We start from the raw sequence: 23,079 nt of genomic DNA, 5'->3' as shown, positions 1-23,079 counted from the left end.
TTGCTATTTATCAAGACCTATGATAAAGCTATAGTAATTAAAATCATGTGGTACTGGGTCATGGAGAGACCAATGGCATGGAATATATGAAAGGTTGGCTTTATGAGAGATGGTACTGCCAATCAGTGAGGGAAGGGTGGTGTTAGGGCAGTTGGTCCTCCATGTGAAAAAATAAAAATTAGACCTCTTCACTTTGTTTTTTCTAAAAATCAGTTGCAAAAGTAATAAATTAAAGATGTAAATATGAAAAGTCATACAGTGAAACTCTTAGAAGAAAACATGGGAAAATATCTTTTTGCTAGATATCCGGGTAGGAAAGGTTTCTTTAAAAAGACTCATGAGTTAAAGGTATAAGAAAAGATCGATGCATTTAACTACTGTAAAACGTACAAATGTCTATTTGACAAAATCTAAGTGAAATACTAATTTACAAAGTAAGAGATGACATTTATTACCCCTGTGACTGATAATAGATTAGAATCCAGGTTCATAAAGAACTCCTATATATCAATAAGAAAACAACTCAGTAGAGAAGTATACAAGGACTAGGGACTGCCATGTCACAGAGAAAACCCCAAATTTTCAAAAAACATTTAAAAACTCTAAATCCCATTGGCAATCAGATAAATGCAAATTAACAGCAATAAACTACCATTTCACATTTAACAGATTTCGTGGGGGAAAATCAAGTCCAGGTGCAGTAGCTCACACCTGTAATCCCAACACTTTCAAGGCAGGAGGATCACTTGAGGCCAGAAGTTCAAGACCAGCCTGGGCAACATGGTGAGACCCCATCTCTTAAAAAAAAAAAAAGCAGCTGGTCATAGTGGCACACACCTGTAGTCCTAGCTTCTTGGGAGGCTGAGATGGGAGTATCGCTTGAGCCCAGGAGATTGAGGCTTCAATGAGCCGTGATCATATCACTGCACTCTAGCCTGGGCAACAGAGCAAGATCCTGTCTCTTAAAAAAGAAAAATTAACTCATCTTATACATTGTATCTGTATAAACACCTTGGAAAACAATTTAGCACCTTTAGTAGAATTCAATGTGGATGTATCCTATGTTATTCTGGTCACATGGAAAAACTCTTCTCAATGGATATAAGAGGACATGAACCAGAATGTTTATTGTAACAGTTTATACTAGTGAATGGATAAACTATAATTTATTTATAAAAATGAATGCTGAAACAAATTAAAATTAATAATCTAGATCTACTTGTGACAATGTGAATAATTTTTAAAATAAACATGTTGAATAACAGAAGCAAATTGCAAAAGATACATATAATATGATACATTTGAGTAAAATTCCAAAACACATACTTCTATTCTGAGAACAGTAAGAGGGAAAAGGGATAATATTTTATTTCTCTAAAAAAAAACTAAGGCAAATATGACAAAATTTTAACATTTGTTTAAACTTTTGATAGATGTATAAGATATCTGATATATTTGCTTTGTTTATTTGAAATGTTTTTGTTTTAAATTATCACTTTTTCTCCACAGATCCGTTTTTCACTCATGGTAACAGTTTTCATGGTACAGGTGGCCGAGGCAACAAGTTTGCCCAGATGCGTTACAGTTTAAGACTCCTGAGAGCCATGGTCTACCTTGAAGACGAGACTGTAAACAAAGATCTTTGTGAAAAGGGAACAATTCAGCAAATGATAGGTAAAATATAACATGGTGGTTTACTGATGAAAGAGGAATATTTTTAATAGTAGTAGTTTTGTTTGAAATGTTTTTCCAAAATTTATTTTGTCTTTATGACTGAGAAATTCCTGAATATTTTCTTGATTTTTGTTTCATATTGTTGCTATAAATTAGTGTGTCTTATTGAAATATCATACTTACTAACCCTTTAAGCATTTATTTCTTCAACTCAGATATCATTTCATTTAGGATTATCTTTATCTTTTTTTAAAATGGTCTATTGTTAGTGTTTTATTCTTTTAGTAATAAAGGTCACCACTTTTGACCAAGGCTTTTGGAGCTATTTTAAAACAGGATAACATGGCATATTCCAATGCATGTGTCATAACAGAACACTGGTACATTGGTATTTACAGAAATGTACAGAGGAGTTTCTTTTCTGATATGAAATATCAGAATATCCTTGACTTTTAGCTTACACTTGACTATGCTAGAAAAGAAAATGGAAATTATGTGTATCATAGAAATACAGCATGTGTTACCCTATACGTCATCAATTAGACACTTAATGAGTACCTCCTAAAATAAGTACACATAAACTCAGTGTAAAATTCAGAACCCCTAAACAAAAGCTGCTTTGCCTTTTGTTATTTAAAAAATAAATAGTTCTCTAGATCCTTGACTTTGAAAAGAGCTATTTCAGTCGTTCGTATTCAGTGATTGCTTCACTAGTCAATTATATAATCTGCTAGATGTCAATTAATTATAAATGCCTACTCAAAAAATCTTCTACTTGTTAAATTAAGGTGGTTACTCTTCCATCATTAGTGGAGTGGAGTGGTGCTCTCCAATAATAATAATAATATAGGAAATAGCAGGAAATCAAAGTATATTGAAAAGGAGCTAGGTGAAAACATTTACCTTTTTGCCCAGTTTGTTTGGGATGAACAAACCTGAAAGTACAGTTTATCATTCCTGTGCACATTCTGTTGCACAAAACTCAGTCTAACTAGAGGAAATCCAGGAAATGTAATCTTTCATATGTCTAGGAAGAATTCTTAATCCTGCCTGCACTAGGGAATAGGGTAGGGAAAAGGGAAAACAAATAGCAATGGTTTTTTTCTTCTTAGAACCTTTTCCCTTTAACTGGAAAGAAGCTGATCTTTATGTTAAGTTCTTGGAGGCAGGGACCTTGTCTTATTGAGTCTAACATGGCTGTGTAGTAGTAACGTGCTCATAAGTAGTAACTAGATTTTAAACGTAAATGTTTATACACTTCCTGGGTACAGTGTACACTGCTTGGTGACAGGTGCACCAAAATCTCAGAAACCACCAATAAAGAACTTATCCATGTAACCAAAAACCACCTATTCCCCAAAAACTATTGAAATAAAATATAAATGTTTATATACTTCCTGTGTAGACACTGGGGTTACAAACATGTATAGAGCAGGACACTGAGGACCTTTTCCTTAATGAGAAAATAGAAACTACATGTATCATAGAAAGATAGCATGTGTTAGCCTACACGTCATCAGTTAGACAATGAGTAGTACAGAGTAAATGTTACAGAAACTAAGAGGCTTGGATAGTTTTCAAGGCTAGGAAGTCTTAGGATTCTGTGAGCTAAAGGTAGTTTAGAGGTGGAAAAGAAGAGAAGGCCTTCAAGCAAGGAAATACCATGAACAGAGAGACATGGTCCTGAAATATGCATGGTGATGTGTTCAGAACTAGTTTAAGAGGAGCCAAAGTTTTATGAAGATAAATAACACAAGATAGGTTAATTGTATAGTCAGAGGCCAAGATGGAATGAGTTTTGAGTGATTGACAGTAGTTCGAACTTCATCCTCTTAAGGCATGGAGAGCCTCAAAGGGTTTTGATTAGTGAGGTTATATGTACAATGTTATGTTTTAGGAAGAAGAAACTGGGAGAAATAGAATGATCTATAACAAGGAGAGAATAAAGGCAAGAGTTGAAGGGTACATAAATATGAGCATTATACTATGTGTTACAGGCAGCAGGGAAAGTGCCTGCACCCAGGTAGGAAGAAGAATGATATGATCTAGAAAGAAGAAGCAGACCTATGGCCAGTCAAACTGGCTTCCCAGAAGATGTTCCTGATAAAGCGATATAGGCCCCTCTATCCATGGCATACCCCAGCACTGGGCCTCCAGCAGGCTCAACTAGCCTCTCTTAGGGTCTGATCCCCCACCTGTAATTCATCCTAATGGGACCTAGAATAGTCGCTCAGGGCCAGTTATGGAGATAGGCTATGATTTCCGTGGCCCTTCTACTTTGGAACATAGCTCCATACTTTCCCACTAATGCCAGTTACCCCTTTAACCGAGAAAAAGTGACGTTTTTTCTTTATTTAAAGCTTTAAAAAATCCTTTTTGAGGCAAAAGTGTATCATGAATATCATTTCATCAGTGTTAGTAGCCATCTTCAGTCCTTTTCAATTTCAACTGGAAGCAAAAGAGGGATTTTAAAGGACATGGAATACTGTTACCTAAAATTGTTTAAAACACCTTCAGTTAGACATCAAGGAAAGATGCAGAAAGCAATAACAGGAATAGAAAGCACACCTAAAGAGATCTGCCACCTTTGCTTAGAATTGACCCTGTTAACCATGAGGAGAGGAAGAGATTAGGCAAACCACAGTCAGGAAATTTGGTCATATATTTGCAAAGGCACTCATTTCCTACGTCATGAAACTCTGCATATTTTTAAACCCAGTTTGCTGAGCAAAGTATCAGGTTATTGGGGCATCCTTTAATGACATACTATTAATTCTGAACTAGAATTTCTATACATGTGAGGCTATGGATTACATTGAGAAATTCTATATATGTAGGTAGGGCTACTGATTGTATTGAAAGCTCCAGGAATTCATTTATCATCTTCTTTTCACAGCCTCTAGGTTACTATGCAATGAAAATATCCTCTTCTAAAATAGTTTTTCTAGGCTGGGCATGGTGGTGCACGCCTGTAATCCCAACACTTTGCAAGGCCGAGACAGGAGGATTACTTGAGCCGAGGAATTCAAGATTAGCCTAGGCAACATAATGAGACCCTGTCTCTTTATAACAAATAAAAATAAATAAGTAAATAAAATAAAAGTTTCTCTAGCCAAATAAACTTTTTAGAAGAGATTTCCAAACAGTAATTGATTAAAATAAAAGTAGTGTCCAATAACTATACATTCTTTAAACGTTTTCATACCAGGAATCTTTAAAAATATAATAAGCAAGCCTAATGAAAAGGAAGAAGCCATTGTTTTGGAAATCCAGTCTGATATATTACTTATCCTATCTGGTCTTTGTGAGAATCACATTCAAAGGAAGGTATGTATGCCTGTGAAAGTTTTGTTCAGGTCTCCCAGTCACCTAACACTATAAACTATTTTTGGAAGTCTCTATAATTGTATTTAATTTTGTGAAAATTTAATATTTTTGTTAATAATTAGAGCATAATTATATAAAGTAAAAGGTACAGAATATACAACAGTATACACCCATTTAACTAATACCCCCAATTAAAACAGAGACTATTTCTATCTCTATAAAATTTCCTCATCCCATTAGAAGCCATGCACCCACTCACTTCCAGACAAACTGCTGTTCTGTTTTCTATTCCTATAGGTTGGTTTTCCCTATTCTTTAGTTTATATCAATGGAATCACACAATATTTACTCTTTTATGTCTGGATTCTGTCACCCAGCATCATATTTTAGAAATATATCCATGTTGGCCGGGCATGGTGGCTCAGACCTGTAATCTCAGCACTTTGGGAGGCTGAGGCAGGTGGATTGCCTGATGTCAGGAGTTTGAGACCAGCCTGGCCAATATGGTGAAACCTCATATCTACTAAAAATACAAAAATTAGCCAGGCGTTGTGGTGTGCGCCTGTAGTCTCAGTTACTCGGGAGGCTGAGGCACAAGAATTGCTTGAACCTAGGAGGTAGGTTACAGTGAGCCCAGATCTCACCACTGCACTCCAGCCTAGGTGACACAGCGAGACTCCATCTGAAAAAAAAAAGAAAAAGAAAGAAAGAAATATATCCATGTCATTTCATGTATCAATAATTCATTTCTTTTTATTGCTAAATAGTATTCCATTGTGTGACTATACCAAAATGTGTTTATCTCTTCCCCTATTGATAGATAGGCACTTGCGTTGTTTTTATTTACAGCTATAATGAATAAAGCTTCAGTGAATATTCTTGTACTAGTCTTGTACTAGTGTGTATAATGCTTTCATTTCTCTTGGGTAAGTATCTACAATTGGAATTGATGTATCATAAAGTAGGTGTATCTTTATAAGAAACTGCCAAACAGTTTTCCAGAGTGGGCTGTACCATTTTAAATGTTGTTTGGGGTTTGAATTGGGTTCAAACCCAAAGCCAAAAGTTAGAACGAGATCTTAATCCCCTTTTATCTTTTTTAGCTCCATAGTGAACTCTGAGTTTCAGAGATTGATAATTTAAATGTTAAATAGCAAGGGATGGAATTGGAAAGATAAAAACAAAAAAATGATGGTTTCAATAGATAGATTTTAAGTGAACGCCTGTTTAGCTCCAAGCTTTGATGCAATTTCTCATCGTATTCTACCACCCTGTGCCTGGGCTCCTCTGGAAAAATAATCATAATCTTGCTTACTGGGAACCAGAACTGAACAGCAAGGCAATGAGAAAGGTAATTAGTAAGAGAAAAATATTAAGTGGTTAAAACTTCACATAAATTATTAAATGTTTTAACTACATTTATATCTTATTTCTCTCGGGGTCATTAGAAAATCTTGCATGATAGTTCTTACTATCTAAGAATTGATCTGACATAATGCTAGACTGCATTGATTATAATATTGAAGAAAATCAAGGTGCAAATTTTATGACTTCTTTTAGGAGAAAGGGAATAAAACAAAAAATATCAAGGGATATTATTAAGCTGGCATGTTGATTGATGCCCCCTCTTAAAATGATTAATTTTATGATAATTTGTTTTAAATTCCTGAGAACAAGTAAGTACAGTTTTTTAAATTGCAGTAAAAATAGTATTTTTCTAACAATGTTGCTGTATTTCTCTGGTAAAAAAGCAATATTAGGGGACCGATAAAGTAGGAAAGGGAGGAATTATTTATTTATTTCAAGAAATAATTTAAAACAAATATCTTAAACAGGAAATTTTCGGAACTGAAGGAGTAGATATAGTTCTTCATGTGATGAAAACAGACCCCAGGAAGTTACAGAGTGGCTTAGGCTATAATGTACTTCTTTTTAGTACATTGGACAGCATTTGGTGAGTATTGCTATAATCAAATTAGGTAGACTCACAGCAGTCATGCATCACTTTACAACAGTGAGGATACTTTCTGAGAAATGTTTCCTTAGGCAATTTCATCTTATGCAAACATTATAGGATGTAGTTACACAAACATAGATGGTATAGCCTACTACACACTTAGGCTAGATAGTATAGCCTAAAGGCTACAAACTGTATGTCATGTTACTGTACTGAAGATTGTAGGCAATTGTAACACAATAGTAAGTATTGTGTATCTAAACACACCTAAACATTAAAAAAGGTACAGTAAGACTACAGAATAAAAGATAAAAAAAATTCGTAACGCTTGTATAGGGCACTTATAAATGGAGCTTGCAGTACCAGTTGCTGTGAGTGAGTCAGTGAGTGAATGGGGAATGAATGTGAAGGCCAGGACCTTATTATACATTACTGTAGACTTTATCAACACTCTACATTTAGATTACACTAAACTTACTTTTAAAATATTTTTCTTTTCTCAATAAATTAACCTTAGATTACTGTAATTTTTTTTTTAACTTTATAAATGTTTTCATTTTCTTTATGTTTTTGGCTCTTTTGTAATAACATTTAGCTTAAAATACAAACACATTGTATAGCCATACAAAAATATTTTCTTTCTTTATATTTTTATTCTATAAGTTTCTTCTGTTTTTAAAAAAATTACATTGTTTTTACTTGTTAAACATTTTGTTAAAAACTGATTCAAACACAAATTAGCCTGGGCTTATGAAAAAATATTTGTGTGCATATATTTTATTAAACATCATAGATATTTCTGTCCAGTATACACCTAGATGTGAAAATGCCCAGATCTGGGCATTTTTATGTCTGTTCAGCTTTAGGAGATAATACTAAAAAATTTTCCAAAGTACTTACATCAATTACACCTTTCCCAGTAGTGTGGAGGTTTCTCCTTTTTCCACACCCTTACCAACACACTGCATTGTATCTTTCATTGCAGCCATCCTTATGGACTTGTGCCAGTGTCTCTTTGTAGTTTTAATTTTCATATTCCTGATTGCTAGTGAGTTCATTTGCCATTTAAATAGCCTTTTTTGTGTGTGAAATCCCTACTCAAGTCTCTTGCTCACTTTTCTACTGAATTACCTATTGTTTTTTAGAGTTCTTTATATGTCCTGGATATGAGCCTTTTTCTGTTATATGTTTGTCAAATATATTCTGCCAATCTGAGGCTTACATTTTCACTGTCTTCACTCTCTTTTTGTTGAACCGATAGTCTTAATTTCAGTGTGGTCCAATTTACCAGTCTTTTTTTATGGTCAGTACTTTTAGTGCCCTGTTTAAACAGTCTTTCCTTACCCCATAGTCATGAAGATCACTGCCTATGTTTCTTCTAGAAGCTTTATTGTTTTGCCCTTTACATTTAGACCTACAATCTACCTGGAATTGATTTGTATGTATGGTGTAAGGTGAGGTACAAGTTTTACTTTTTTTGTATGGACATAATTCAATGCTGTTTTTGGATAAACCATCCTTTACCCACTGCTTTGCAGTACCTTCTTTGTACAAATCAAATGTCCATATATATTTGGATCTATTTCTAGGCTTTCTGTGCTGTTCTACTGGTCTTTTGTCTATCCTTCTGTAATGTGCTATTTTAATAATTAGGTCTTTTTAATAAGTCTAGACATCTGGTAGAGTAAGTCTACGTTTTCCTTCCCCATTAAGATTGTCTTAGCTTTTGCTGACCCCTTGCATTTGGATATTATATTAATCAAGATTCCCTAGAGAGACAGAACCAGTAGGAAAAAAACATAGAGAAAGAGAGATTGAGATTTATCATAAGGAATTGGCTCACACAATTATAAAGGCTGAAAAGTCCCAAGAACTATCATCAGCAAGTGGAATACCCAGGAGTACCGATGGTGTAGTTCCAGTCTGAGACTGAAGGCCTAAGGACCAGAAAACCCAGTGTTCTGAGTGCCAATCTGAAAGCTGGATGCTTGAAGCCCAAGAAGAGCAAATATTTCCATTTGAGTCTGAAAACCTGAGTCCCAGCTCAGCAGTCAGGCAGAGGAGTTCCCTCTTACTCAGCCTTTGCATTCTGTTTAGATCTTCAGTTGCTTGCATAAGGCCCACCCACATTAGTAAGGGCAGGCTACTTTATTCAGTTTACTGATTAAAATGTTAATTACATCCAGAAACACCTTCACAGACACACCCAGAATAATGTTTGCCCAAATCTCTGGCCACCCCAGGGGTAAAACCTGGGACCACCTCAATGGGAGGAGCAAAGCTGATGGCATTTCATATACCAGCCTCTACCCTACTCCTACTTTCTAGGCACTACGATGAAACAGGCAGTAGAAACAATGTCTTTTGAAACAGGCAGTAGAAACAATGTCTTGTCTTGTCTTGTCTTGTCTTTTCTTTTCTTTTTTAAGGGGGAGCTATGTTTAGAAGTGGGGCACAGGAAAGTGACCACAGCAGGCTTGCAATTTCTGGGAGGAACTGAGAATAGTATCTGTTGCTACCACCAGTGATAGCTTGTTCAGTCCACATTCCCTATCAGGAAGAAGAGTGCAAGTAGCCCCGGCAGCAGCTTTAAACCTTGATTCCATGTGAGCTGCACAAACCAAAGTAGGCACTTTAGCAAATTGTTATAGGAAAGGGTTCCTGATCCAGACCGAAAGAGAGGGTTCTTGGATCACACACAGGAAAGAATTCAGGATGAGTCCAAAGGATAAAGTGAAAGCAAGTTAATTAGGAAAGTAAAGGAATAAAAGAATGGCTACTCCATAATCAGAGCAGCCCTGAGGGCTGCTGGTTTCCCATTTGTATGGTTATTTCTTGATGATATGCCAAACAAGGAGTGGATTATTTATGCCTCCCCTTTATAGAACATATAAGGTAACTTCCTGATGTTGCCATGGCATTTGTAAACTGTCGTTGCACTGGTGGGAGTGTAGCAGTGAGGACAAGCAGAGGTTATTTGTGTCAGCATGTTGGTTTTGATGAGTTTTACCTGGCTTATTCACTGCAACCTGTTTTATCCCCAAGGTCTTCATGACCTGTATCTTTTGCGACCTCCTATCTCATCCTGTGACTTAGAATGCCGTAACCATCTGGGAATGCAGCACAGTAGGTCTCAGCTTCATTTTACCCAGGCCCTATTCAAGATGGAGTTGCTCTGGTTCAAATGCATCTGACATTTTCCCTATCCCTTTTATAAGAGAAGCCTTAATCCTTAGGGTTGCAAAGGGATGAAGATCCATCTTCTGTAACATCTTCAGGCTGAAGAGGGGTGATGATATTCCTGCCTATCTGTTAGGGTCTCTTGTGTTCAGGGTACAGGGGAGCTCAGTCAGAAAGCCGTGGTATGTCAAGGGTCATTCATAACTCTTGAGTTCTGACAGAAGGTGATATCTGAAAGAGTAACAATTGAAAATTAATTATTGATTAATATTGATAAAATTGAATAGAATATCAATTCTGGTTTTCACATTACCTAGCCCTCTTGTTTCTTCTGAGCAGCAGTCAGAGATCACTGGTTGGTTCCCAGGAATGAGCAGCGTTAGCCTAAATTGCAGAAACAAACTTGAAAACAGCTGATGAGACTAGAATCTAACAACACGTGTACCATAGTTCTTGAAACATATTTCTCTCTCCAGTTTCCCATTTATCCTAAAGACAAATTATAATAAGACCAATTTGCTTTATTATACTTGGCCTGATTATTTGTATAAGGTGCAGCAAGAATAATTATTTGCCATATGGGCTATTTGAATTGGCTTTGATGGAACTCTGTTCCATAAGGAATCTCAGATAAGACTTTTTTAAAGCCAAGCCCAGCCATGGGTTTGTACCCTCACATACCTAAGAGTTTGGTAAATTTCTCTTCTCTTGAGGTCCCAAGATAACTTGGGGCTCCTGGGCCTGTCAGAAAGTGACATTCTTTACTTACCACAGGCCAGGAACCCTATACAGAGACTGTGTAGACAATGTATCAAGTTTTCCCAAAGGACTTTTATTGGCTTTACACATCAAGTCTGATTCCTCAAAGCACACCATTCCAGTCAAAGCCTTAGTAAATAATCAGTTTCTCCAATTGTGTCCTGTTGCAAAAGAAAACAGATTCTTATTATATTTCTTGTTGCAAATACCTATATTGCCATAAATTAAGAATACTCACGAATAGTTGTCAAATTCTGGAGAAATTGGGTAGAAAAAACAAATATGCTCCAAATTTTGTTCACACAAGCATACTTTACCCAATTGTTAAAAGCTGTAAATAGCTCCAAAGATGAGTTGTCTTGACTCTGGGGGGGAAAAAAGGATCAGCAACATTTTAAGCAACAAGTTAAAAAAGATGATTTTAGACTTCTATTAGTTTAGTCCACAAAATTAATTTCTGTTTGATATTCATGAACATTTCAGCTCTCTATGAGAGTTCTGAAAGGTTTTTTTCCTCTATTCAGAGATCACAATCTCCAAAGTTATCAGAAACCTGCATTTAAGAATACCTGTTAGAGTTCTATAGCTGACTATAAACGACCTTTTGAAGAGGATCAAAACAAAACAATTGTTTGTGGATGACAAAACATCACACAGTCAAAAACATGATTGACAAAGCAATTTAGTTATCTCAGTGGCATACAACAATTTTATGTAGCAATTATAACTATTAGTGACCTATACTAAGTCATATGAAAATTGTAGGCGTTTCCCATCATTTTGGAACACATACCAATAACACATTTATGCAAATATAGCCCAAAGAAAGCTAAATACTGTTTCACATTTGACAATGCTTCCTGTATGATGTTTATACCAAATAAGCCAAATTTTACCTTTACATTAGTGTACTATTAATTTTAAACTCAATTCTTAATAAAACCTTATAGACATATCTACCCAATTTTAATGTTTGACCATAAGGTAAGATTCTCATAAACCTTTTATAACCCTTTACAATTTCTGTTAAAGAGCAGATCATAAACAGGATTGTGCTCCAAGAAAAACCTGTTGTCATTTATGCCAATGTTCAGTTTACAGAAAAACTGAATAATACCCCTTTAATTTTAGCCAATGGCCACACACAGAATTTCTTTTACAATTTTTTCACAAACCTGCCCCAACTTGCTTAAACCTTCAGCTTTATCTTATCTAATTGTAAAATACCCTTTAATGTAGGAAAAAAAAATCCACATTCCCATGACTTCTTATAATCTTTTGCCAAAAACACATTTCACTTTCTTTATACACCTTACATATAAAACTGTTTCTTTAGTAGTCTCAAATACTTGTTACGCTGTTAACTCTTGGCAACTTTTGCTTTTGGCAAAAAGCTTGGTAAGTTCAGCATTCTAATTATGTACTAGGCATGGAGCCTAGGACCCAGACAGAAGTACAGATAAGGTCTGACTCTTTCCAGCATCTTATTCCATGTGTCCCAGGCCTTACCTAGCCATAAAGCAGGCAAGTTACAGTAAGAGTCATAGTGGCATTTTATGAAGCATTAAGGGGGCCTAACGACCTTCAAATTGTACAACATTTCTTGCACAAACTCCCTTTCACTAATCCTTTCACGACTTACATAGACTATGACATGCTTAGACTTTCTGACTTTTCCTAAACATCCCTCTTTTTAAACAACCGGTTGTTTTACTTTAGGACAAGAATCTACCATACAAGATTGTTTTTTATATAACATCTGTTTTCTTTACAACCTTCTTTGCATAGCTAGGGGGCATGGCTAATTTCACATGTCCACAGCCCTATCTACAATCTAATGCTCCTAAATAAATTGAACAATTTTCAAAAGTCAAAGAAGCCATTTATGACCGTAAAGTATTTGGAAAACCTGATACCTGATCTGCATAATTTACACCAAATGTTACATTTTTGAAGAATTTTTGTTTTACCAATAATCTTGATTAAGACTGTCTTGATTTCCCAAAGATTACTAAAGTCACATGAACTGAACACCATTCTACTTTTTACTTTTCTGAAAAAATATTTGATTTAAGTTCTTATTATTAATAAGCTAATTAGAGCTCTTTCATATATAAACATCACACACATAATACATTTAAATATGGAGACACGCAGAAGATGAAGGACTCCTTCCCTAAGCCAGGAATTGAACCCTGGACCGGGGCCGCCATTGTGAAAAGAGAAAGCATGGCCACAAGGTTACAAGGTCAAGCTCCCAAGAACATACGAGGGAAACCTCATCCAGTTTTAGTTTTTTGGGGGACTTGCAGCAAAGTTTGTAACTGACCAGTTTGCTGGGCCATCTTGAAAGCAGGCTTACAGGTGTCCTAACCCTATGTTCTCTCCTAAGGTACCCCTCTTTATGACAGAACAATACAGAAAGACAAAGTACACCAGATTGGCTACAGGTTAAGATTAGGCTTTCAAATCATTTCTCCCATTAATCAAAACTTTACAGAGGAGACAGTGATTTTTACCGTTCATTCAACTGGTTTGCACAGAGGGGAAGGGAAGGGAAAAAGGGAAGGGAGCATTGCTTGTGGCAGTGTGGGGAAGGTGAGGTGCTCAGGGAGGCCAGAGAAAGACCTGCCCATTGGTGCCAACACTGAATCAAAAGTTCAGCCAGTTGCTTTTCAGTCGAGATGGGATCTTTTCCAGCATTCCCATTTGCTCTCAAGTTTCCCCTTTTAGGGAGGAAAAAGCTTCCTCAGTCCCACAGTCCTATATGTGCCTAATCCTCTCACCCATAACCATAAGCAAAAAGTGCAAGGCAGATTATTCCAAAGAGAATAGCAATTAACATCCCATAGTGCCAAACCCATTCTTAGCCAAAAGGGACTTTACTGAGAGGGGCCTCTAACTCCCTAAATCTTAGAAGGGATTCTAACCCTCCTAAATTTGCCTTCAAATCCAGGGTCGGTCAAGGTTTCCTTGCTTTTTAATAAGAGGGGCTTTTAACCCACTTTGACTTAAGGAGAGACCCTAACTCCCCTAAGATGACCTCTAATCCAATGCCATCCTTCAGCCAAGTACCCAACCACTCACCCAAGGTCGGCGAACCAGTGCTGTCGTCTCTTTCCTTTGGTTTGGGGCTGAGGGCTTTCTTCAGTATTGTCCCTTCGGGGCTTGCCAGAAAGATGTTACCAGACCCCAACACTTACCCAATATTAGCCTTTGAGTCGGGGGTTTTCTCACTATCGTCCCTTCCATGGTTGCCAGAAGGATGTTACAGGAAAGGGGTCCCGATCCAGACCCCAAGGGAAGGTTCTTGGATCAGGTGCAGAAAATAATTCAGGGTGAGTCCGCAGAGTAAAGTGAAAGCAATTTATTAGGAAAGTAAAAGAATAAAAGAATGGCTACTCCATAATCAGAGCAGCCCTAAGGACTGTTGGTTGCCCGTTTGTATGGTTATTTCTTGATGATATGCCAAACATGGAGTGGATTATTTATGCCTCCCCTTTATAGGCCATATAGGGTAACGTCCTCATGTTGCCATGGCATTTGTAAACTGTCATTGTGCTGGTGGGAGTGTAGCAGTGAGGATGACTGGAGGTCACTTTTGTCAGCATCTTGGTTTTGGTGGGTTTTAGCCGGCTTCTTTACTGCAACCTGTTTTATCCGCAAAGCCTTAATAACCTGTATCTGTGCTGACTTCCTGTCTCATCCGTTGACTTAGAGCTCCTTAACCTTCTGGAAATGCAGCCCAGTAGGTCTCAGCCTTATTTCACCCAGCCCCTATTCAAGATGGAGTTGCTCTCATTCAAACACCTCTGACAAAATAATCTCAACTGCAAAGATGAGATATAATCAATAATTATCCAATGTTTGAAGTGCGCCAACATCTTGAAACAGCAATGTCGACAAGGCCTGTAAATATTTTACAGAGTTTCATTCTGAGCCCAATATAATTGACCAAGGCCTGAGGCACAGTTTTTTGTTGTTGTTGTTGTTGTTGTTGTTGTTGTTGTTGTTGTTGTTTAGACAGGGTCTCATTCTGTCACCCAGCCTGGGGTGCAGTGGCGTGATCTCAGCTCACTGCAACCTCCTCCTCCTGGGTTCAAGCTATTCTCCTGCCTCAGGCTCCTGAATAACTGGGATTACAGGCGCCCACCACCATGCCCGGCTGATTCTTGTATTTTTAGTAGAGACCTCGTTTTGCCATGTTGACCAGGCTGGTCTCGAACTCCTGACCTCAGGTGATCCACCCCCCTCAGCCTCCCAAAATGCTGGTATTACAGGCGTGACCACCACACCCAGCCTGAGGCACAGTTTTAAGAGGTCCTGAGAAAATGTGCCTGAGGTGGTTGGGCTACAGCTTGGTTTTATACGTTTCGTGGAGATATAAGACATCAGTCAGTACACATAAGGTGTGCATTGGTTTGATTCGGAAAGGAAAGGCAACTCAAAGCAGGAGTTTACAGGTCAGAGGAGGATTCAGAAATTTCCTGATTGCTATCTGTCAAAATGGGTAAGTTATTATCTAAAAACTGGGGATCAATAGAAAGGAGTATCTGGGTTAAAATAAGGGATTGTTGAGACCAAGTTTCTTATTATGTGGAATAGTTGGTAAATGTCTCTTATCAGACCTTAAAAGGTGCCGGACTTAGTTAAATCTCTCCCGGATCTGGAAAATACTCGGACAGGGGAGGGGATTCGCTACAGAATGTAGGTTTTCCCTAGAAGAGACAGCTTTGCAGGACCATTTAAAAATATGTCAAAGGAATATATTTTGGGGTAAAATATTTTGATTTCTTTCAGAGCCTACTGTCATCTGATGCTATACCAGAGTCAAGTTGGAATTTGGTATCTCATTGCTGTGAAGAGTCTGTTTTTTCATTCTTAAGATCTCTGTTTTAGCGTTAATACTCACTGGTCTGTTGTGCCTAAATTCCAAAGGGAGGAAGGTATAATGAGGCATGTCCAACCCCTCCTTCCCATCATGGCCTGAACTAGTTTTTCAAGTTTACTTTGGAATGCCTTGGCTGAGAGAAGGGTTCTTTCAGTTGGTTGGGGGGCTTAGAATTTTATTTTCGGTTTACAGCAACAATAAATGGATATATCTTGCACAAAAAGTTATGAGACCAGCCAGAGATGATCACTAAGAATAATTAATATCGTGAAAGCAAAGGAGAATGTTTTATTTGTAGGAAAGAAATAGGCAGTTATGGAAAAGAATGGATATTGGTTTTTAAAAACGTTCAAACTAAACAACGCTGGTAAAGTTTCTTCAAAGTTCTATTTTTTTAGGTGAAAACATTAGCCACTTGATTTACGAAAATGAAGAAAACATATTCTTTGAATATGCTTTGATAAAAATAAAGCTGTACAAATTCAGTTTAACAATAAATGTTTGTCAAATGAATAACTTTCTTTTAATTTAAGGTGCTGTATTTTGGGATGTTATCCCTCAGAGGATTATTTTCTTGAAAAGGAAGGCATTTTTCTCCTTTTGGATTTGTTAGCAGTAAGTATGGCTATAACAATCATAAGACAAAAGACAAATATGTCTAATAAAGACCGTTTCCAAACTGAATGCCACAGAGCACAAGTCTATGAATAAATGTGCCCCAGATCATGTTCAAAGGTACGGTCTTAAACAAAATTGCTCCTAGAAATTCATAATACACAGTGTTTTAAAGGCTCTGAAAATTCCTCTGGTTGGAAAGTCATTTTACCAGTGTTTTTTCAATGTTTTCAAATACACAGGAACAAAGAATTTGTTTTTCTTTGTACTCCATCAACCTGTTAAGAAACAGTTTGTGAAGAGCTTGACCATATGAAAACCCATAGTCATTTATTAATAACTTCTAGTTTCTTCCCCTGATATTAAAAGATAAGGGCCACGTTAGACAAGGAGCAAAGATAAGCATTTTTAAAGAACTATGTATTATTTGGAGGTAACGTGAAGAAGTCTAGTGACTCATGGACCATTGTTTTGCAGAATGAGCAGATGTGAGCAAGCTAGGCCTTCCAATAGAGACAGTGCCATCTAGCAGCTGTGAAGAATATAGCCCCTTACTAGCCTCAATTCTAACGGAATCCATAGTCAGGATGTTATGGGAGGAAATGTACAATTTTGTTTCAATAAAATTTTGAGAGAGATTCTCACACAGAGTTCTAGCCCGCTCCCTGTCCCGTGATTCTATGATTGCCACCATTCTTGATTTTATTAACAGAATAACAAACCTACTTTGATTTAGCAAAAGTGCTAAAATTATTTGTGCCCCTTAACCTCCCTGAAAGTAGTTCATTTCTCTCTTTTCGATTTCTTTACCCGTAAAACAGAGATAACAACATTATATATCTTATTGTATTGTTGGAAGGATTAAATGAGTGATTGTATGTCTGTGTGTGCATCTAAGTGTGCATGCATACATATATATTATAGATTAAATATAGTGCCTAACATGATTCCTGTATTTACTGTTATTATGAATATTATTGCTAGAATATATTTAATGCTGATTCAACCAAATTAATTGCAAATTACAAATATTATTTAGTGAAGATTTTATATCAATTTCAATCTTTCACATTTGCCTGTCTCCTGAAGTAGAGAAATAAAAAAACTCATTTCCTTGAGTGTTTTGCTTAATACAACTCTGCTGAAATATAAAGTATGTAATGATAACTGCTAATAATGGTTAAATGTTAATGAGAGCTTACTATGTACCAGGGAGTCTCATATAACTCATAATAACCCTTTGCAGGTAATATTATTATCCTTTCATTTTATAAAAGGAAACTGATGATGTTTGCAATTGAAACAAAAGCTTACATATTTCATTTGCTATATTCAAATAACAGTATACTGTAAAAGTTAATCAACAAAAAGTATTTCACATAGAAGAATTAGATTATGGAGGCCATTGCTCTGGATGGAATTTTCTATACCTAAATTTTGGTGTACTGAAAACTACTTGTAGCAAAATAAAGGAAATATGCTTTATAATAGGAGAATTTTTTTGAATCCTTAAATACTCTTTTATGGATGATGATTGCCACAAAACCAAATTACATCTTGTTTTATTTTCATATGTGATTGTCATTTGCAGTTACCATCAGTTACTCTCTTAATAACAAAGAGATTACAGTTAGTATGAATCTTTACAAGCCTTAATAAAGCATATAAATTGGAAAGATCCTGTAATTACAGTGAACTCTGTATAACACTATCAAGCTTCGCCACTTAAAATGAACATCTTTACTTATTTGTGCAAATCTTTTTCCAACTCAGCCACATCAGTCACATTTTGGTCATGATATATGTTTATAATGACTTCAGAATTATATTAAATCTTTTACTTTTTATCGTTTTAAATTTCTAATGTTTGAAAATATAGTCATTTTATATGTCCATTTTAACAGGACATTAAAATGTCCATTATATGTCCATTTTAACAGGAGATTTTCCTGACTCTGAGTTTAGAAGAAACTTAATGATAATACAAGTGTTTCTCTCTTTTTTTTTTGAAGACAATAATTCTTAATATTTATTGCAACTTTTTTCCTTTTCTGTTTCCTTGCTAAAGTTGAACCAAAAAAAATTCTGTAATCTAATACTTGGAATAATGGTTGAATTTTGTGATAATCCCAAAACTGCAGCTCATGTCAATGCTTGGCAAGGGAAGAAGGATCAGACAGCTGCTAGTCTTTTAATTAAATTGTGGAGAAAGGAGGAAAAAGAACTAGGAGTAAAACGTGATAAAAATGGGAAGATCATTGGTGAGTATATTTATAATTGTTAGTAGAAGCAATTAATGTATATATTTTAAAAGATCTTTAAATGGTATTAGGAAAGCATCAGGCCTTTCACCCCCTTGTCTAAAGTTGTTTTTTTTTTTTTAACAAGAGTTTGAAAAATTTGCTATCCTAAGTGACTGGAAGAAAACTAAGTAAATTAGTAGTAGGTTCATATTTTTAGAGAATATTTTTAAGGAATGGTATTTAATTACATTCTTTTAACTAAAAAACAATTAAAGTAGTTCCTAAAGATGCTTCTTTGGGTTTTCTGCTTTTATAGATAGATTCAATAATATTTCATTGAGATGTAAATAGATTGCTTCAAAATACTATTTTGGTATTTTATACATTTCTGTTCATTTTTCCTTTTTCTAAATCCATTAGGCAACATGATCTGATTAATGTTTATAGAGTTTACTTTTTATATGAAAGAAGATATTGTTTCCTAAATAAAAATAGTCCAGATGTTCAAAAATTTTAATTACTAGATTCTAAATTAATGAGACTTACAGTATCATAATTTTTAGTTCATTTACATATTCCATACTGCTACATTACATTTTTTTCTTTTTTTTTGTGAGACAGGGTTTTACTCAGGTCACCCAGACTGGAGTGTGATGGTGCAATCTTGGCTCACTGAAACCTCTGCCTCCCAGGCTCAAGCGATTTTCCTGCCTTAGCCTCCCAAGTAGCTGGGACTACAGGCATGCGCTACCACACCCAGCTAATTTTTGTATTTTTTGTAGAGACGAGGTTTCACCATGTTGCCCAGGCTGGTCTCAAGCTCCTGGGCTCAAGCGATCCACTCACCTCAGCCTCTGCCAAGTGTTGGGATTATAGGCATGAGCCACCACACCTGGCCAATATATTACATTTTCTTTTTTTCTTTTTTCTTTTTTTTTTTTTTTTGGAGACAGAGTCTCACTCTTTCGCCCAGGCTGGAGTGCAGTGGCACGAACTCGGCTCACTGCAACCTCCGCCTCCCGGGTTCAAATGATTCTTCTGCCTCAGCCTCCTAAGTAGCTGGGTCTACAGCCACGTGCCACCATACCCAGCTAATTTTTGTATTTTTTTTATTAGAGACAGGGTTTCACCATGTTGGCTAGGCTGGTCTTGAACTCCTGACCTCAGAGGATCTGCCCACCTCCACTTGCCAAAGTGCTGGGATTACAGACGTGAGCCACTGCACCCCGCCTACATATTCTAAGCCTTTTAAGATTCTTATGGTTTCATGTAAACGGTTCACTTTTTTTTTTTTTTATTTTATTTTAGGTTCAGGGGTACACATGCAGGTTTGTTATATGGGTAAACTCATGTCACACGGGTTTGTTGTACAGATTATTTTGTCACCCAGGTACTAAGCCTAGTACCCAATAGTTATTTTGTCTGACCCTCTCCCTCCTCCTACCCTCTACCCTCTAATAGGCCTCAGTGTGTGTTGTTCTCCTCCATGTGTCCATGAATTCTCATCATTTAGATCCCACTTATAAGTGAAGACATGCGGTGTTTGGTTTTCTGTTCCTGTGTTAGTTTGCTAAGGATAATGGCCTCCACCTCCATCCATGTTCCTTCAAAATACATGATCTCACTATTTTTATGGCTGCATAGTATTCCATGGTGTATATGGACCACATTTTCTTTATCCAGTCTGTCATGATGGGCATTTAGGTTGATTCCATGTCTTTGCTATTGTGAATAGTGCTGCAGTGAACATTCATGTGTGTGTGTCTTTATGATAGAATGGTTTATATTCCTCTGAGCATATACTCAGTCATGGGATTGCTGGGTCGAATAGTAGTTCTGTTTTTAGCTCTTTGAGGAATTGCCACACTGCTTTCCACAATGGTTGAACTAATTTACACTCCCAGCAACAGTGTATAAGCATCCCCTTTTCTCCACAACCTTGCCGGTATGTTATTTTTTGACTTTTTAATAACAGCCACTCTGACTGATGTGAGATACTATTTCATTGTGATTTGAATTTGAATTTTTCTAATAATCAGTGATATTGAGCTTTTTTCATATGCTTGTTGGCTGCATGTATGACTTCTTTTGAAAAGTGTCTGTTCATGTCCTTTGCCCACTTTTGAATGGGGTTGTGTTTTTTCTTATAAATTTGTTTAAGTTCCTTATAGATGCTGGATATTAGACCTCTGTCAGATGCATAGTTTGCAAAAATTTTCTCCCATTCTGTTGGTTGGCTTTTCATCCTGTTGATAGTTTCTTTTACTGTGCAGAAGTTCTTAAGTTTAATTAGATCCCATTTGTCAATTTTTGCTTGTATTGTAATTCCTTTTGGCATCTTTGTCCTGAAATCTTTGCCCATTCCTAAATCCAGATTGCTACTGCCTAGGTTGTCTTCCAGGGTTCTTATAGTGTTGGGTTTTACATTTAAGTCTTTAATCCAACTTGAGTTGATTTTTGTATATGGTATAAGGAAGAGGTCCAGTTTCAATTTTCTGCATATGGCTGGCTAGTTATCCCAGCACCATTTATTAAATAGGGAGTTATTTCCCCATTGCTTGTTTCTGTCAGCTTTGTTGAAGATCAAGTAGTTGTAGGTGTGTAGCCTTATTTCTGGGCTCTCTATTCTGTTATATTGAACTGTGTCTGTTTTTGTACCAGTACTATGCTGTTTTGGTTACTGTGGTCTTGTAGTTTAGTTTGAACTTAGGTAACGTGATGCCTCTAGTGTTGCTCTTTGTTTAGGATTTCCTTGGCTATTGGGACTCTTTCTGATTCCATATGATTTTTTGAATAGTTTTCTCTAGTTATGTGAAGATTGTTCTTGATAGCTTTATAGAAATACTATTGAATCTGTAAATTGCTTTGGGCAGTATAACCATTTTAATGATATTGATTCTTCCTATCCTTGAGCATGGGATGTTTTTCAATTTGTTTGTGTCATCTCTGATTTCTTTAAGCAGTATTTTGTAATTCTCATCATAGAGGTCTTTTGGCTCCCTGGTTAGCTGTATTCCTAGGTATTTTATTCTTTTTATGGCAATTGTGAATGGGATTGTGTTTCTGACTTGGCTGTTGGCTTGGCTGTTGTTGGTGTGTAGGAATGCTAGTCACTTTTGTACATTGATTTCGTGTCCTGCAACTTTGCTAAAGTTGTTTATCAGCTAAAGGAGCTTTTGGGCCGAGATATGGAGTTTTCTAGATACAGACTCATGTCATCTGCAAACAGGGATAGTTTGACTTCATCTCTTGCTGTTTGGATGCTTTTTTTTTTCTTTCTCTTGCTTGATTGCTCTGGCCAAGATTTCCAATACTATGTGGTGAAAGAGCGCATGCCTGTCTTGTGCCAGTTTACAAAGGGAATGCTTCCAGCTTTTCTCCATTCCATATAATGCTGGCTGTGGGTTTGTCATAGATGGCTCTTATTATTTTTAGATATGTTTCCTTAAGTATTGTTTATTTTTAAATGTAAATACTTCCCCTTCTGATGACTTGTATCTTCAATCCATTTTTATTGTTTCTGAGTTTTGACCTATAGCATCATAAAATAGTTTTTATATTTATAGCATAATATATAGAAACCAAAAGTAAACAAGGTTACATCACTGTTAAACTGACATTACTCAAGTTCTGGATTTCAAAATTTTTAAAATTATTTACATAGAAGTTTTACTTTTAAAAAGTAATTTTGTGAAATTTTAATATTTTACATAAACAATAAAAATGAAGGCTCTAAGTTTTGCCACAGAGTGGGGAAGAAATAGCTGCTTAATTATTATTTCAAAAGTGTAACCATGTAATAGGCACTATTTTTTTGCTACAATATTTTTCTATATTTTATGTTATCTTGACTAAAATCTCAAAATTAAGTATTTGTTTACTATGGTTTTTATCTGTCCCTTTTCTATTTTCATGCTATCCAATGATTAGATACAAAAAAACCTCTATTTACTAGCTTTCAAGAAGAGCAAAAAATCATCCCACTGCCTGCTAACTGCCCATCTATTGCGATTATGGATGTTTCTGAGAATATTAGAGCAAAAATTTATGCTATATTGGGCAAACTAGGTAAGAAGTTCTCTTCAAATTTGCAAGAGTCTGTTTTGCTAAGTATACACACTGATTTTACTTTGGAGTCAGTTTTTCAAATATAATGAGCAAAAATCTCTTTATATAGAGAAATTCATTTTCCATTGTTATCCCAATTCCCAAACTGCACCCCTCACCAATTAAATCAGAATCTCTGTGTGTGGGATCCAGGCAATAGTATTTTCTAAAGCTCCCCAGGCAATTCCAATGTGCAGATAGGATTAAGGACAGTTAGTTTAGATGATTAAGCTTAAAATACTGACATTCTGAGTCACTTGAGTTTTTTTTTTTTAAGTCTTTGCTGTCTATTAAGGAAAAAGTTTATCAAACACTCTTCAGCTTCT

At 36.1% G+C, this 23,079-nt stretch overlaps 1 protein-coding gene across 6 annotated transcripts in view; it reads left to right on the top strand.

The window, feature by feature from the left end:
* The window catches only part of CFAP69 (cilia and flagella associated protein 69), an 81,254-nt gene that overhangs the window by 36,312 nt on the left and 21,863 nt on the right, over positions 1-23,079 (top strand). For all 6 annotated transcript variants that reach the window (XR_008667141.2, XM_055346649.2, XM_019031830.4 and 3 more), the window contains 6 exons: positions 1,510-1,674; positions 4,883-5,001; positions 6,837-6,955; positions 16,322-16,403; positions 18,472-18,664; positions 22,577-22,714. Coding sequence is in view for 5 of the 6 variants with exons in the window: in XM_055346649.2 (XP_055202624.1) it covers positions 1,510-1,674; positions 4,883-5,001; positions 6,837-6,955; positions 16,322-16,403; positions 18,472-18,664; positions 22,577-22,714 (816 nt within the window). In the remaining variant the exon portion in view is untranslated. The remainder of the gene's footprint in view (positions 1-1,509; positions 1,675-4,882; positions 5,002-6,836; positions 6,956-16,321; positions 16,404-18,471; positions 18,665-22,576; positions 22,715-23,079) is intronic.

Source organism: Gorilla gorilla, chromosome 6, assembly GCF_029281585.2.
Source record: "Gorilla gorilla gorilla isolate KB3781 chromosome 6, NHGRI_mGorGor1-v2.1_pri, whole genome shotgun sequence".
NCBI classification, from domain to species: Eukaryota; Metazoa; Chordata; class Mammalia; order Primates; family Hominidae; genus Gorilla; species Gorilla gorilla.
Note: the sequence above shows the minus strand (reverse complement) of the source record. Positions and strands in the feature narration are given on the sequence as shown.